This window comes from Euwallacea fornicatus, chromosome 9 (genome assembly GCF_040115645.1).
Source record: "Euwallacea fornicatus isolate EFF26 chromosome 9, ASM4011564v1, whole genome shotgun sequence".
In the NCBI taxonomy this organism is placed as follows: Eukaryota; Metazoa; Arthropoda; class Insecta; order Coleoptera; family Curculionidae; genus Euwallacea; species Euwallacea fornicatus.
The window spans coordinates 2176612-2194066 of record NC_089549.1 but is presented as its reverse complement, the minus strand read 5'-3'; the positions used below and the strand labels follow the sequence as shown (position 1 = coordinate 2194066).

At 36.6% G+C, this 17455-nt stretch overlaps 2 protein-coding genes across 4 annotated transcripts in view; both read right to left on the bottom strand.

The window, feature by feature from the left end:
• Positions 1-14: 14 nt before the first annotated feature.
• Positions 15-9457, bottom strand: ChT (choline transporter). The gene is made up of 6 exons (XM_066286207.1): positions 9218-9457; positions 6879-7075; positions 6592-6821; positions 5549-6011; positions 5167-5488; positions 15-5106 (listed from the first exon to the last, which is right to left on the bottom strand). The coding sequence occupies exons 2-6, from the start codon at positions 7042-7044 to the stop codon at positions 4500-4502; spliced, it is 1788 nt and encodes a 595-aa protein (XP_066142304.1). The 5' UTR covers positions 7045-7075; positions 9218-9457; the 3' UTR covers positions 15-4499.
• A 2508-nt stretch (positions 9458-11965) lies between these two features.
• LOC136341022 (ras-related and estrogen-regulated growth inhibitor) overlaps positions 11966-17455 on the bottom strand; it is a 44439-nt gene continuing 38949 nt past the window's right edge. For all 3 annotated transcript variants that reach the window (XM_066285587.1, XM_066285586.1, XM_066285588.1), the window contains one exon: positions 11966-16806. In XM_066285587.1, coding sequence (XP_066141684.1) covers positions 16704-16806 — 103 coding nt within the window. In that variant the 3' untranslated portion in view covers positions 11966-16703. The remainder of the gene's footprint in view (positions 16807-17455) is intronic.

Sequence of the window (17455 nt, the reverse complement as noted above, 5' to 3'; positions counted from 1 at the left end):
ATTTTTTATGAATTTAATTTATTTCCATTTTACAACAATAATAGAACTAGTCCATCTAGAGTTTCATTTTTATACAGTAATAGATATTTATTTATACATCAAATCTAAAGGTTTTACATCTGGAGGTTTAACAGTCTATACTTTCGTAAATACAATAGATATTATTGAACCTAACAGCGTCCTTTTGTTTAAGACTATACACGTATTGCTCTATAGTGCCAGCATCTTATTACTTGAGCTAGTCGTGTCTTGTAATATCTACAAAAACGGTAACTGTAGGCCTACTTTAGCATACTAAACCTTTATAGTATTGCAGTTTTGTTCTAAATTACGTTTCTAGTTATAATAAGATATCAACACTATAGCTCTGGAATATCGAGGGTATCATACGTAGCAATATAATAACAATAATGATATGTATTGTAGATATGTTTGACTTGATTTTGTGCCTTAACAATGCTTAAAATCTATAGGATAGAGAACAGAGAAACGAAGAAATTCTAATAAACATTGACCAGGATTGCAAATATTCGCTAGAAACAAGTCAGTAAAGTCGATTTAGAGTAATTTGCCTTAAGGTAAGCAGGTGAATTAAGTGATAAAACGAAGCTAGTTTTCGACTTTCAACAATCTCCTCTTTTCAATTCATTATTTTCAATAATTTCTTGCTTCGGCAAAAATCGTCTCCAGAATTAAATCATTCCAACAATCCTTCTAACAACTCTCCTTCAACAGCTTTAAATAACATTATGAGCTATTTAACTAAATGAAAAGAAACTGGCATGAACTAGTATGTATTGGAGAGATTTTTAAGTAATATTCGTGACCAGTTTAAGTTATCAACTATTTACCGGTAAATTTGGACAGCTTCCAAGACAGAACTTAAGCGAGGACTGACCAATCCCGTGCTCGAAGTGACGGTGGTCGTAACCATCACCCTCAGGTTCAAAGTTAGTTTTAATAGCCCTCTCTAAGAGTAAATTACCAAGATCAATTCCTTGTCCAATCGAATTCGATGCTTTCTCGGTAATTCACATAAAAATCTTCCCGTATACATTATACCTATTTTACTTTGTGGTCCAAATAAATGGAATGGATGCAGTGTTTCCATTAATGAGCATGACCATTAAAAATCCTGAAACACGCCAATTTTAGATTTGAAAATGGCATTTAAAACCTCAATCCACGGCTCTATAGGAATATACCAATGTTACATGTAACCTGTGATCAGGCCTATTAGTTCTTACGGTACAACAAATTCTATCGTACGAGATCGAATGTACATCTATTCGATCAAGCTCCATTACCATTAACCACATCTATTGACCATGAAATACTTCTAGTTCACCCAAGTGTATGTCTTCCTCCGAAGGAGGCTTGATCAGTTCTCATGTTTATAACGGCCGCCAGTCTAGTTAGTAGGTCTCAAAGTTAAGTGTAGTAGGCCTTGAATTTGAGGCTCGAATCGTAAAATTACTAAATATCAGATATTTAGTTATACGTTTTTTTTTCAGAATTTTACTCAGATTATGTGTAAATCAGTGGAAACCTCATAATAAATCAAGAAACGAGGGAAAAAGGTTTATGTATTGGGATTTGGCGTTAAAAAGTAAACCAATATGTCTTGTTCTAACTAAATTGTTTGAGGTAAATTTTTAGCTAAATTGCAGATATTTACCCATAGGCAAAGTAGACTATTTCACTCGCATATAATGAGCACCCTCCCCTCGAGAGAATTTCTCCGCCAGAGATAATAGCCTACATTATGTGCTCGTCCATTATAATGCTATTTTATTAGATTTAATGAGAAGAATATCCTCAAAAATTTCCTTTTTGGTAAATGTTAGCTATAATTGTAAATTTTACAATCATAGCAATTTTGAACAGTGGTTGAAAATACCTTTTAAATAAAAATAAATCCACCCTTTCAATTTAAAAATTCAGAGTATTCGACTCTACCAAAAAGGATTAAATGTAAGGATGATATAATCAAACATTGACTTGTTCCGGGATTTTTTTGAATGTAATAAACTTGTTGTGGGCGAAACACTATGGGTCGCCCTTGAGAAAATGGATGCTTCCAAATGAAACACGATTTCCAAGCAACCTAACTAAATTACCTCTATTAACACATTACAACATTTAAAATTCATTATAAATCACAATAGTAACATTAATTCTCATATGTGTTGTAGGATATGTATTAGATGATCTGCATATACACAGAAAAATTTCTTCAAATGTGTCAATTTAGAAAATCCAATAAGGGATATGATATGTATGTTATTGTTGGTAGGTACCTAATGACATTTTGTTTTACCTTACTAATAGGAGATCATTTGAGGATTGTTCGTATCAAGATAAACATCCTCCCGCTAAATCTCCGTATAGTTTATCACATTAAAACCAGTTGAATCCAAGTCTCCAAGGCTATTTTCCTACCAGCGTGCGAAAAAAATCTTACCGCACGCAAAACAAAGTGGCGTCGAAAATCTTTGTGGGCGGTATCAAGGCGTCATCATTGACACACGGACGGCGAAACTTTTATCGCACGCCAATATTTAATTGAATTCATAGAAAATAAAGTTAATTCGCTTTCGCTCGTACAAAAAATACTGTATCTAGGAAGTGCGAAAATATCTTACTTTACTCGATTGCTCTGCGTCGTTCGTGCAATCAACGCCCCGCTAAGCATCACATTCAGCACTATATGTATAAAGATATATCATAATAATAATAGATAAATAACTATTCTATATATTTCAAGAAACAGCCCTGAGGATTCAGATCGTAACTAATTTACTAGCTTAAATCAATGGAGACATATTATTGATATCAACAGGAAGTATTTCCATCATTAGTGAACGGATTTCAGAAACTATCAGAGATGCAAAGTATCGAAATGTCAAATATTCTTAACTTCGTTAAATCTCTTTAGCTGTTTTATTGTGGGATTGAGAGAAATTGTGTAAATACGTGTGTTAAAGAGTTCTATACTTAGCACCGAACATATCTCTACAGCAATCATCATAGAACATTCATCGAGCGTCGGCACTTTGATTCAATCAGATCGAAGCGATGCCGATCGATCCCAAAGAAGTCAGCTGCTAAACTCCTGAATTCAAAATGAAGTTGAGAACTTTGTCATTTTCAAACTAGTGAAACATGTTCAAGTTACGCTTACAGTAAGTCAACAAGTTATCCATGTGTCATTCGTATTCATTACTGAAACGAATAAAGTTGATATTTTCACTTCTTCCAGCGGGTGCGCCAGGCAACAGGTAGGGACAGTGTTCGGGCGTGTAGTCTAGTGAGCGTTCTGTGGTAAATATATGTTCGGTGCCTTTAGTAAAAACTTTTTTCTTAGTAGTATAGATAGAGCAGATTGATTAATTTATGCTATTAAGAACGTTAGGTGAATGTGTGGGACATTTGGGAATATCGTTTTCTTGTGTCGTAACTTTGACGGTTTCTGAGATCCCTTCGCCAACTACAAAAAACTGACTGCCACAAATTGACATGTAAATATGAGTACCTAGAAAACTGATATTTTGTAAGAGATTTGAATTTGATCAAAATTGGAGGATATGTACGAAAATTTCTCCACATTTGAGCTAAGAATATTTTTAAAAATTGGAAAAGTTCCGAATAGGCACTTCCGGAGACATCCAGAAAAATGCGGTGACATAGTAATTGTATATCTCGCTGATTTCCACTCGAAACCCTTAGAAGCTTTCCAAATAAAAATTGGCCACAAAACAAATTAATTGCCATAAAACGTTCAGAAGTTTGGACGCTTTTTGCGACACTTTTATAATTGAATCATTATTATATTACGAGGAAGTCAGTTAAAAGTTCTTGTACCCATGGGAGACTCATAACACCCAGGAGGGGCATCGCGAGAGACGAAAGTTGAACAAACTGATATCAATTAATACCAAATCTCGAACGTACAGATCTGAAATTCGTAGCTCATTTACCGTATGTTTAAAAAGAATGATCGATGGCACTTCCCACTTTATTTTATATATTTTAATCAACCAAATAAGCAAAAATGGATGTCGCCAATATCATCTTTGCTTTTTTCTTGAAAGCTCTCGGAATGTTGCGAAAGTGTCGTTAAAGCTCTTTTCAGATTTCAATTCAAATTGATGAATACACCATGGATTCAGAAGAATTCGATGTTGTGTTCGTTGAAGCAACAAAATCGCAAAAAAAATCACAAATTATAATATCATGGAGGATTGTTATACAAATATCTGAAATTGACGGCTCTGAGAGCAGCGGGAGTAACACTGTTTCTGACTACATAAGGCGCACTCATCTAACATAGCTCATACTCACTAACACGTAAAGGGCCTTTAAACTAAAATTTTAAGGACACTAGTAGCGCTTGTCGGGGAAGCCGACTCATCTTACTTCTACTATACCTTTTTAATGCAACTTAATATGGAAGTAAATTAACATGTGAGCCGAACTTCTTTTAGTATCTAGGTCACTTACAGTTTAGTTTGGTAGTTGTCCAAGGGATGAATGGCTGGAACATTCTTGCCCCCTCCTCCAGCTGAAGATACAGAACTGCGCAACCTATCGATCTCTGCAGCAGGAATGTCATCATCAGCCTCGAGGGCAGGATTAATCCTTCCATTCCTCTCGTCCTTGCCCACCAAAGTGGCAGCACCATATACTTTACCCATAGCCCCGGAAGTCATTACCGCCATCTGCTCTCCCTCTTCAGCAGGCTCTCCCACTCTCTGAATGTCCTCAGGGATGTTCACCACGCAGTGAAATAGATCATAACCCGGTGCCAGTCTTCCAGTTTCAAAAACGTACTTCGTGCCCCAGGAAACTCCCACCAAGGTGACCAGAGATAATATCATGGCTACGGTCCTGAAAGGGAACTTCTGGACCTCCTTGACTTCATCGTAGCCAGGGAAATGGATTAACGCTGGTAGGTGCATCAAAGGTTCTCCTCCGGAGACTCTGACCAAAAAGGCCATAATATAAGCTGCCAAGCTTCCGTAAGTGTTGCAGTAATCTTTAAAGTGCACAACCATTAGGAGCTGGGGAAACAGGATCACGTAAACCAAGTCGGAGCACATAGACCTAAAAAGTTTATTAAAATGTTTTATTAATTTAACACAGTTACTTCAGTCCGTGACGTACCACAGCCCATAAATCGAAGGAATAGTAAGCGCCATCACAGTAGCTAAGAACCCAACGACCAAAATCGACACCCTCATGACCCAAATAATCTCCATCTCCGAAGCTTTCTGTCTAAAAATCAACTTGTAGACGTTCCTCGCAAACATCGAACTAGCTGACAAAACACTGGAATCTGCTGAAGACATCACTGCAGCTGAAACAGCCCCAAGGCCGAGGAAAGAAACAAAATCTGGAGTTAGATACTGCAAAACCATTGGTAGAATCATTCCAGTTTCTTCGGCGGTCAACGGAAATGGACCTTTGTACTCTGTTTCATTCCAAGCTATTTTCGAACAAAACTAGTGTCATTCACCGAACAAATAAGCCTTGAAAAGGGCCTTACCGGTGGCCTTAGCAATAGCGCCAATCATCACAGGAGGTATAGCCATTATGCCACACCCAAATGCAGCTACGTAGCTGAGCAATTGCGCTCTGTCGGCCGATTTACTGGACAGTACCCGCTGAAAGTAAACTTGCCATGGAATGCCTCCGAAAATCAGTAGAAGGCCGTAGTCTATGTAAGAAGGCAAATCTCCCGACTCTATTTTCCCTATCCAGTCGTGTTCGGTCGTGGACAGAGGTTGAACATGCTCATTTGTCCATGCGAATGGAATGCACATCCACAAACCGATGAAGATGCAGAATAGCTGGATGACGTCGGTGTAGGCCACAGCATATAGCCCCCCGAAGAGTGTATAGAGGACAGCAATGCAGGCGCTGAAAATGACACTGGTGCGATGATCCATATCTATGATCACTGATAGGGTGGCTCCGAGGGCTGCTAGAATACCAGCTGCCCAGAAGACCTGAAGGGAAAAATGAAGACTTTAAATGGAATTTTCGTGTTTCTGGAGAAACTTAATTCTATTCAGAGATGGTAACTCCGAATCTAATAACTGTTAAACTTATAATAAGAATGGACAGTTGAGATGCATTCGGTTAGTTTTAGTTATCGTAGATCGTAGACATTTAATAACAATTTCTTTCCGAGGACATTCTGACACAGAGGAGTAATTTTCTTACCCTTGAAACTCTTTCAGTGCCCACAAAGCATTAATACCAGAAATATTTTACAAATCATTTGAACTAAAAGAAAGTGAAAGGTTAACCCTCCACGTTTGTCCTCATGAGCTTCGATGGGACTCTTGAACATACAGGAATTTTTACGCCGAAAATTCGAATTACACAATCGATATCTAGGAAACTTCTATGTAGGTCAAAAGAATAAATTTATACCGTCCAAGGGCCTGCAACCTTTGAATATTAAAATGAGTTTCCAAGGCGAGATTATGAATTCCCAGACATGATCCCTGCTAATTAACCATGAACTAATTTTTAACAGGTTTTAAGTACCAAGAACGTGTTCGGATTTAACTAGGTGCTTACCTCACCACACAAGGCAGGCAGAAAGAGCAACCCCCCCATTCGTTCCCCAAAGCAGTCCTGAAGAGGGTCCAACATGGTGATGTATCCTTGTTGTCTCATTTTATTGGCGAAAAAGATTCCTCCGAATACCAAGCTTAGGGCATAGCCGAATGGGGCTTGGCACCAAATTAGACCTGAGGTATATACTGCTTCTGCTGTTCCGTTGATGTAGCCACCACCCACCCATGTAGCTGCAACAACGTAGGTATAAGAAATTCTGTTGCCTCATGTTAGGGATTTATGTTTACCCGTCATGGTAAATATCCCAACAAACAGGCCGATGTTGCGGCCAGCGAGCATTACTTCTTCTTCAGAATCATTTCCTTCTTCCTTTTTCCTGCCAGCCCACACACCTACGGCCAAAATTAACACGTAGAAGATGATGATGGATATGACTCCTGCGATGTTGATCATGATGATTTTTGGTAGAGTGGATGTTCAGAGCCTAAGAAAGATACAAAATAAGAAATAATATAATAAAGAATCTTGTTTTGGAGAAGTACTTGGAGCATTGTAGCCGCTATGTGGCGTATTAGTCAATATCTAGGACTATTTTTGTTCTTTGCTGGAGCCTTACGCTTTCAATCAATGACTGCGAAATATGGAAATATAAGCGTTTTATGTCTTTTTCCTTATGTTTCGTCGTCAATTTGAATAGTCGCACTTCAAAGTATCGCGTAAAACAACAACCAAGAGCACATGAAAGTTGTAATTTTTCGGGAGATACAGCGGTTTGTTCTCTGGAGAGTAGAGGACAAAACAACCCTTTCACCGGAAAAAACACTATTATCGATTCGTTTTTGGGTGAACAACAACTAATCGAAATCCAATTTGCTTTTAAAATAGAAACAATAGTGCTATTGTCGCTTAACTTCGTGACCTATTTTCAAGGAATCTTTCATATTACATGTGTAGACCGAAGGTTCACAAAGTCATAAAAAAGTTCATAAAAGTTTTTATTCCATAATAGAAAATGAGGCTGCAAACGATGGTCATTACAAAGGAAACCATTTGGTATTCCAGCAAGACGGGGCGGCAGCTCACCATACACTGACCGTTCGGCAGTATTTAGATCAAACTTCTTCTGAGAAGCGGATTGGAAAGAGATAGCCCATAGGATAGCCCTCGCGCTCTCCAGACTTAGGTTCATTGGATTTCTTTTCATGAGGTGATTTAACAAGTAGAATTTATGTCCACCGAAGCAACTTCTTGAAATAACTTACGGCAGAGGGCCACTAACGAAAATTAGCGAATCTTTTTACAAATGTTCGACGGCAATTTCAGCAAAATATTTTCTGTTTGAAAACATTTCATCAAACAATATCGTTATATCATAGGAAAATCTTGTTTATTGTGTGATGTAATTATCAAAGGGATTGTAAATTCTCCTACGTTTGCGACCATTATATACCACGTGATTTTTTTAATGATCGCCCATTACTGAACTTATCTCGTATTATCACGAAATTTGAATAATTTCAGTCCAAGGGAATGATTAAGAACTAGAACGTCGCGTTTAAACGCCCATAATTTAAATGGAGTTGTGTGAAGTAGTATTAAATTCAGTGAAGTTGCAGCCAAATCAAAATAAAATTTTTATCGCATTTTATTGCAATAAAGTTTCGAAAATTGTTTTTCGTTTGTAATTTAATATTTTCTAAGTTGAAAAGCTTTCTGTGTCTATTTTTGAAAAACATAGACATTTTCTATATCTTTCTTAGTTGTTACTACTCTTGAATATTTCCTTATTTGTCGTTCTAAAGTTGTTAAATTCATTCCCAACGGAGATTTTTAGTGTGGAGTTGGTGTAAGCTAGAATAGGGACGAGTTTCCTCTTGAACAAGAATATGAAATGAAGTGCGACGTATCTCATTTGAATTAAGTTTCATTTAAAGAACCAATTTAGGCACCATTCAATGAATACCAAGTTGAACGAACAGCCCAAATTAGCCCATAGTAACATTCAGATTGATGAGGGTTAGGAGTATTTCAATTATATTCCTTGACATGAAGAGACTTAATGGTTTTGAATTTGAGGCAGGACATTTGCAAAAATCAGAAATTTTACCAACAGACTAATCTTGACGTTTAGGTGTTCCACCTCTTAGGTCCTCAATAGAATAAACAAAGTTGTTGTTACATTTTCTAACAGTTGAAAAACCGGATTTTCGACGAGAATGGTGCAGGGCAACTCAAGTTTGGGCCACAAATAACTGAAGAAGAACTAGAAAAATCAACAAATGGCGGAAGCCTTTCCTTCATTTTAATATTTTCGGATGGAAGTCCCAATTGGTAGTTATCAATAAAAAACTAACAAGAATCGTGCAAATACTAAACTCCTAAATATGTTGCAAGTATCAAATGTCCTCAACTTATTGCCGATGGACTCATTCAGGTTTACACACACTCTATACAACATTCCCTGCTAAGCAAACCGCTAATGACCTTCCTCATTCATAAAATATTCCAGCTCCATTTCAAGTCGATATCCAAGATGGCGACTGCATAATACTAACTACTTATGAGCAAGTCTTCTATATTTAAGTGCTTGTCGACCAACCAATGTCATTAACTACCCCCTTCTTACCGAAACCAAACCGTAGATGTCCGAAACTCGATTTCCCCAAGAGCACCTATGTAAGGAACCCCAACACCTGTTTGTAAAGACAGCAGTCTCCCCACCTGAGGGAGGTTTTTTGTGAGGGGCTATTCCTGGTTCTAAATCTTAAGGACAACATCTGCCTCAGAGCGTGACATCCACATTGAACATACACGACTGTGATATGTCTTTGTTGTACGAGTCCAGACAGATAAAAATCCTCCGCGGCGGTCGTGCAAGAACTAACCTTCCAGGACTCTGGATATCGATCCGGATCGGGTGACGTCATGGGCGGCACGTGGCCCATTGGTTGGGCGGGGAACGGAGGCGGATCTAGGAGATCGCCCACGTAGGCACAAGGTCGTGCGAAAAGTAGGGGTGGGGTGGTCTGGAACAATTTTCTGTGCGTGAATGAATTAATTATGAAATTAAGGGATGTGAAGAATTTTTTGAAGGTAGAAGGTATAGAATGTAAAGGTAGGATTGGGTGCTCTTGAAACGGAATGGGATCGGATTAAATAAATTAATCAATCAAGTTTGGGGTAATTTTAGATGGGCACGAGTGTCGGGTAGACTTCGTGAAAGTGAACCGAAACTCATATATAAGCTCGTCAAGCCCTTAATAAATATTTAATGGATACTGAAATGATGAGACCAAAATATAAATAAATAATAATGGAAAAGCTGCTCCTCGTTTTGCGAGAAGAATTTTGATACCCGACCATACTATATGGACGTGAAATCACAAATTAGGAAAGGAAATTTCTAGAGTTTTTTATTAAAGAAAATTGTTGGGCCCCCAATGATTTCACTATGGTTAAGCAATCTTGACTTTTAATGAAATAAGATATATGATCTCAAAATTGAGCGAGAGGAAAACTCAGGGAATAACCTATAACCTTTAGTAAATGCTAAATTTGTAATTCCTGCCACTATTAAAACTCCTAGTGCTGCTAAAACTCCTGACACTCCTAAAACTCTCAGCACTCCTACACACTCCTAAAATTATTGCAAATTCATGAATGCTCCCTTATCTGCATTAGTTCTGTTCAATGGTGGTATTTGGGTTTATGAAGTATCAAATTCCATGAAAGCGCAAAATTAGTCACGTGATAGTTCGTTAAACAAAAATGGCCTAAAAAAATTGAAACAGGCAAGCTATTCTGCTGTTCTTCATTAGACAAAATTAGCAAGGAATTTTGATTTTCCGTTTGGAAATAGACCTGATTCCAACACTTAATACATTTAACGTTTTCAGAACCGTCGAAAAGCCGAGTTCTCAAGGATGGTGCCTTTGGTTAGAGATTGAAAGCTAATTAAAAGTATCGGAAAAGCTTTCGAAATAGAAATATAACCATGATGATATTTCTAGCGGAGGAGAGGGTAAACATAGAACATAGGAAATGTGTAACCTCGAAACAAAATTGCTGGAAGCCTTCTGGAACTTTAAATGATATCCACTCTAATCTTAATACCAACAGGACTATGAAAAGGATATCGTCTCCAATAGGGGGTCAGTACGTTTCCCAAATGCCTAAAAGTTGTTCATGGACGCCCAGAAAGAGATGACCAAAAGATACGACTTATTTCTGTGTCCTGAAGAAGTGATGCTCGTGCAGCCTTTAGGACCGAACATCGTCCTGAAATGCCCAAAAGAGAAGACTAGGCTGGAACACGAGGAGACTAGAAATGGGACATCCTAGAAAGTGATTCTATTGGAATCTTGAAAATCAAAAATATCAATTTGAGTTTTTGTTCTTATGGCATTATTCTTTGATTTCTGGTTTGAGAACATTGAAGAACATCGTGAATGAAACAAAATGGAAAGAAATTGAAGTCAGAAACTTAACGGTCAAATTTGGGATCTAAAGTGAAATTTTCAAAAGTTTTTCGATTGGTCGGGCCTCTAATGTAAACAACGAATGAGAAGAAGTTGCCTAGAAAGTTATTAAAATTTCAATCTTTCGATGTCGAAAGGTCGACGTCGAATCTCTGGAAAGCAATAACAGGAGGGTTTCAGCAAATGCTGGCAATTATTATTTACGCATTAATCAGCACGGACTCCGAGATTTATTTTTTAATGCATGTTCTCCAGAGAATAAAACCATTAAAAAAATACGACGATTACAGATATACTGGCCCTCATCAAATCCGCTCCAATTTTAGCGACAATCGGAGGTCAATGTAGTCCCAAACTCAATTTAGAGTTTCGGAGGAGACGAACAAAGGAGTAAAACCAGAAGTTAGAAAGAACTCAACTCGAAAGTGCAAAAGATGATTAAACGAACTTGAAAATAAATTTGACCGTTCATCCAGAGAACATTAAAAAAAGAAATATTAATGCCGATTTATTCGTAATTGCCAGGTAGAGAACAAGTGGGGGCATCTAGCAAGGTTTTATGGGGCATTGTCACGGAATCGAATAATCTCTAGAATTATCTATCAATAATTCATTCTACTACCGCTTAGGAAATTTCATATATGAATCGATCCATATGAAACCCAACTCGGTGCATTCAACTATATAGTCCAACTCCTCATACAAAGAGGTCACGCCTGGACCTGAAGAGAAATCGATAAGAGTAAAGCGGGAATGAAATCGATTTTGACAATCACTGGCTATCAGTACTTATTTATGATTGGAAATTTGTGTTAGAAGCGGCAAAAAAATAACCTTTACCCATCAACATATTTATTTGAACTTAAGCACATACATACAAATATAACGTTGAGAATCACTTTATAATGGAATGTTTTAATATATCTATATAGTTCTAATTCTAATAGAAAATTTCGATGGATTGGTTTTAGATTAAAACAGATTTAAAAACTGTTATCGTTGACTCGTTAATAATTCCTTACATACTGGCTATTCTCTTCTATACAGCTCTATAGAAAGTACTGCAAAGTGTTTATAACTTTCACAGATGCGATGTTTTAAATAATGCTTTGATCCGTGACATTTTTTTTTTGCTCTCAATGCATTACTTTCCATGTTCAAATTTTTCACCCATACCTAGCAACCCCTGCTAACTTCTTATTTTTAAATGGAAAAGTGCTCATCGGTGTATATCCAATTATAACTAATTTCATGAGGGATACAACGGTATACTCAGAAATAGTTTCTTTAAAAAGCAAGCAGTAAAGTTTAAAAGCAATAAGAGGATCCGGCACCACATTATATTATGGCTGCGAAAGGGTACCTTGACATCATTTTCCCGAGGAAATGGTTCGGTAGAAAAGACGCAATAGTAGGGCCGCCACGATTTCCAGACCTTACGCCCTTTGATTTTTAAATTTTTTTATGGGGTCACTTAAAAGATTCCGTTTGAAAAAATAAACGATAAAATTTAGATAACCTACGTCTTATAGTTCACACAGAATTAGAATTAACGACAGAAGCAACAGTGGATAATGGCATAAAAGAGTTAGAGGAGCGGCTGTGTCATTGCCAAATTGATATTGTGGCCCGATTTGAGCAGTTATTGTAGGAAATTCAATTTAGTGTGATCTAATAGTGAATTACTTTAAGTTGTATCTAAAAGTTTAATTTTTTAAGGAAACTGTATGTACAATTTTAGTTCTGAGCACTCCGTGTATTCCCTATTGAATTACCTTCCGTTCGATATTCTACAAGGGGTATCTTTTCAGTTGAAAATAAAAGTCAATAGGGATGGCTGGATAAGGGCAAAAAATTTGAACATCGAAATTAGTGCACTAAATGCCCTTTTTGCATAAAATTATGCGTGTTTCAGCATTTTAAAAAAATATCAGATTTAGGAAAATTGCAAACGTGTTGTAGTACTTTTTACAAACGCTGTAGAGCGTCTCTATGGCCAGTCAACACCTAGATTTTTTAACATATCCAGTTTACCAGATCCCAGCAGCTCTTATCCTGTACTAAAGAAAACGATATGTAATGGTGGCAAAATTGAGTAGGCACGAACTGGATCCTTGTCTTCAGTCGTGGTCTACATCAACAAGACGCACCTTAACCTATAAGTACGCTAACCTGAACAATTGTGTTATCGGTATCTTATCTCGATATATCTTATTTTGATTACGACTAAGCCAATAACTAGGAATAAGAATAAGTTTACAAAACCTACTTTATAAAGCGTTTGGCTGCTTGTAAGTGGACTTTCTGGTTTTCATACCTAAGGGCATGTTGATATTTCCACTTTTAAAATGTTTAACAAACAATTTATACATATATAAAGCTGTATTTTGAACACCAACGACAACATCACAGCAAATATTTTCTTCTTATATATGTTCTTTTACGAATTTACCCATATTATACATACACACATGCATTTTATATAACTTAAGAGCCTTATATGTAAAGTGCCTTTCACATCAATAGGGATAAACTTTTTTAGAAATAATCAAGATTTAGTTTCTTCAAGCGTGCTCAATCTATTTCAATGAATCCAGTTCTTTATTACCGCAAATGTTTTCCTGAATCAATTTTTCAATGTGCCCACAATCTAAGAACACCATCTTCCATCACCTTTCTAGGAGCAATTGTACAACGATGTGGTTTTTAGATAGGACAATACGGAAAAAAAGCGTCAAAAAGACAACTATGTATAAAAATTAAAGAATATTAAAAAAGAAACATGAAGCCTTTAAAAGTTTCCCCATAATTTTTTGAATTAAGATCTGGCGAGGAACCAAGGCGAACCTCAAAAATCTCCAAAATGTCCTAGGGTTCCTCGAGAACATCAAGTAAATAGACCATCCACAAACACTGTCAAGCAATTATCAAAAGATAAATCATATCGACTTGAGATTTTGTTTTTTTTTTAATATATCTCAACGATATAAGTGCATCTAAGAGTTTTCGAGAAATCTCTCCGGCCGTTCCGTAGCGAATCTAACTATATAACAAAAAATTTGTTCATTAACAAAAAAATCCTAAAAATGATATGAAAATCGTCAAAAAGGTTTGAAAATTTGTCTTGAGAACTCCTTTATGCATCTGACAGGCACAACTTATTCTCGACTTCAAAGAAATTTCTTGACGATTTGGAGATTCTTGATATTAATTCTCTAAATATTTGAGAAACTAGACAAACCCTCTGAGCAAGTGATAAAGAAAAGTAGCAATACATTTTTTTTTTATCTGTAAAATGAATTAATAGGTATTCTCAACAATTCACATATGTAGAAACTACATTTCATTGCCGAACGAACGCTATGTAGAAGTTAGGAAAAAGTCCCAAATTCGTTTTATTTTATAATCCTTCTGGAGCCACGGAAAATCAACCGATAATTATGAAACTTTGAAGATTTTTGGTAATAAAGCACCAAGTTCCAGGCCTGCGAAAGGTTCCTTCAAAGATATGCAGGAAAATGATCCAAAATTCCTGCGGCAACGCTAAGCACAGTAATACGAAACCGTCAGTTCTGACCTTTTAGAAATTGATCGTGGTTTTTACAGAATCACCAAAATCTTGTAATGAAAAATGAATTTTCCAAAATGCACAATTTTTTCAAAAATTCAAGATATGCTTCCAACGATATTCTTAAATATATCTTCAAAATCCTGAACAATCGTGTGTGAACAAATTAAGTGGTGTAATTTCATCACTGAATCTACTCACAGGAAATTCGTCATATATAACATAACAGGACCTCATGTGTTATCAGCTACAACAAAAAACAACAAAAATCCCCAAGTGCTTTAGCGTAAGGAATTATTTTTGTTAATGTGGAGTGCTTTAGTTACGAAAACAATGATTAAGCTAACAAACAGATAAATTTTATCAGATCAAACTTGAGTTCGAGTTCTAATTAGCTGGACAAATACTCAAAATGTTGTTCCATTTGCACTCATTTTCGTATGAAATGCACCGCCCAGTAATTATAATAATTAAGTCTTATAATTTTAGCGAAATAATGTTTTATAACAATATACAAAGTTTCAGTAAAAAAAAACAACATTTAGTAATTAAAAAGTTAATAATAATGAATAATCAACATACTCCTGGGGTATTTCATTCCATACTACTTCAAGATGGTGTCGTGGATCACCCAAAATATTAGAGGTCCCGGTAAATTTCGAAAACCGCGAGTCATGATGCCCCTAACAGGTTCGATAGATCATAGGTCAGGTGATCGTGGAGGTCAAAGCAACATGTGCTGTGCTGAGGCGAATCCATTCTTCCGTCCACGAAGACCGTATTCTCGCAATAGTGGTATGGTTCCGATACATTCTTTGGGCAATTGCACGAAAAGCAATTTCGCCCTCTTTCATACCGACAATTCGTTCTCTATTCAAATCCAAAATTTGAGAGAAACTTCGATGTTATCTCAATGGGACAGTTTAAAATGTTCTGTTGACAGTTTAGCAATAAAATAAGCTGATATTTCCACGTAAATATTATTTCACATATTAACAATTTAATAAAAAATCCAGAAGGTCCATGACTAAAAAAACATTGGCGTCCTTTCTTTTTGACTGAAAATCAGATCATTTGATACTCTGTTGGCAGCAAACATGGTCATTATTACAAAGCTTAATTATTATTATTACTAGGTGGTGCATTTCACATGAAGCTGAGTGTATTAAATAAATGTTCATTTATGCCAGTAAAATACTGAATTGTCTGTGGGAAGCCTTTTGCCAGTCCGAATGTACACGCAGTCTGCATGATCCCTTCATGACAAAACGTAACATTTGACAAGTCAGACTAGTGCGGCTGTTGGAAAGTGATGGCAATGGAAACTAATGGCAATGATATTTCTTTGACGACGCTTACAAAAATCTGTTTCGTTATCGCCCATGAAACCCATGTTGATGGCGACGCCGGGAACATTTAATCGGTGGCAATTTCAAGTGATTAAAAATTTATGAAAAATTTATTGTTTAAAAGAACGAGAGCACTCGTAACAGTAAAATTTCCATCAGTGTTTATTACTGTTAATAATCAGAGTGCTTCCAAAAATTTGAATTCTTGAAAATTAAATAAAAAAAGCGTGTCCCATTCGATTTAAGTTACAGTTTATTTCTATCCGTGTACCAATACAAATTTCTAAAGTGAATCAACAAAGAAATCAAGTCAAGAGAGAAATTCAAATCGTCTCTAATCCGATTTCACGCAACTCCATTCTTTGCATTAATAGCGAAACGGTGATGATTCTTTTATTGTGCAATAGCTTCGTACAAATTTAAATTTTGTGCACTAAATTTAAGTTTTCCAGACAAATATCAACATTAATTAGTATTCTCGATGGCTAGAAATTTAATGCAAAATAAGAGGGGTGCTTGCATTAATCGTGACGCTGAATACATTTGCCTGAACAGAAATAGGCTACAAGTTCTTGGACAAGTTTAAATCAAAACAACCAACTTTTAGAGGGTTTATTATAGAAGTTCTGATGTTCTGGGGTGCTTTACAAAGGCACTTTTCGTTTGGAAAGTTGGTCTATAAGCTATACAAAAATAATGATAAGCTCGAAATAAAAATTAATAACTAGCATTGTTCCCTCGCATGGATATACTCATCCGTCTGTCAGCGTTGAAAAATGGAATTGTCTCGGTGGAGTTTCCAGAACTTCTCGGCCGATACCTGAAACCGCAGTAAACTCCTTTTATATTCGAAACTTAAATAAATGTTGCCACTTCTTGCCATTCCAATTTTTTGCCTTTTGAATTGCTTTAAATATATTTTTTTTTTGTAAAGGACACAAAGGAAGTTTTTTTCTCTCAGCCTCTGAATTATGCAGCAAATATTTCGCTGCTATACCCCCATGCGCACTCACCAACTCAGCAAAATGTCGAGTTTTAGTGAGTGCAAGCGAAAGGTAATTAGACGACTGATATGTGCGAAAGAGACAGACGACCGTTTCCCCTTCCATTGTCAACATTCGGCTAGCGTCGGTGACTCGCAAGCAGTACGCCTTAATCAGAGGATGTGTGCGGTTCTACGTGATTTTGGAGAACGCAAATTACGCACATATATGCAAATTTGAATGCGTTTTTTGTGAACGAATTCCATGATAGATTTTACTGTAGCCTTAACTCTATGAACACCACGAGAAAAATGGTATTTTTATAACGCATCAATAGAAAAACGAGCCCCTTTGTTGACATGATCCGTCATCGGATTAAGGCTTACTGCATGTTAGTCAACGAGAGAAGCCTGTCTCCCTCACACCTATCAATCGCTTAACTGCCTCTCGCTAAAACTCCATTCTCTTCCACAAATTACCTTTTGA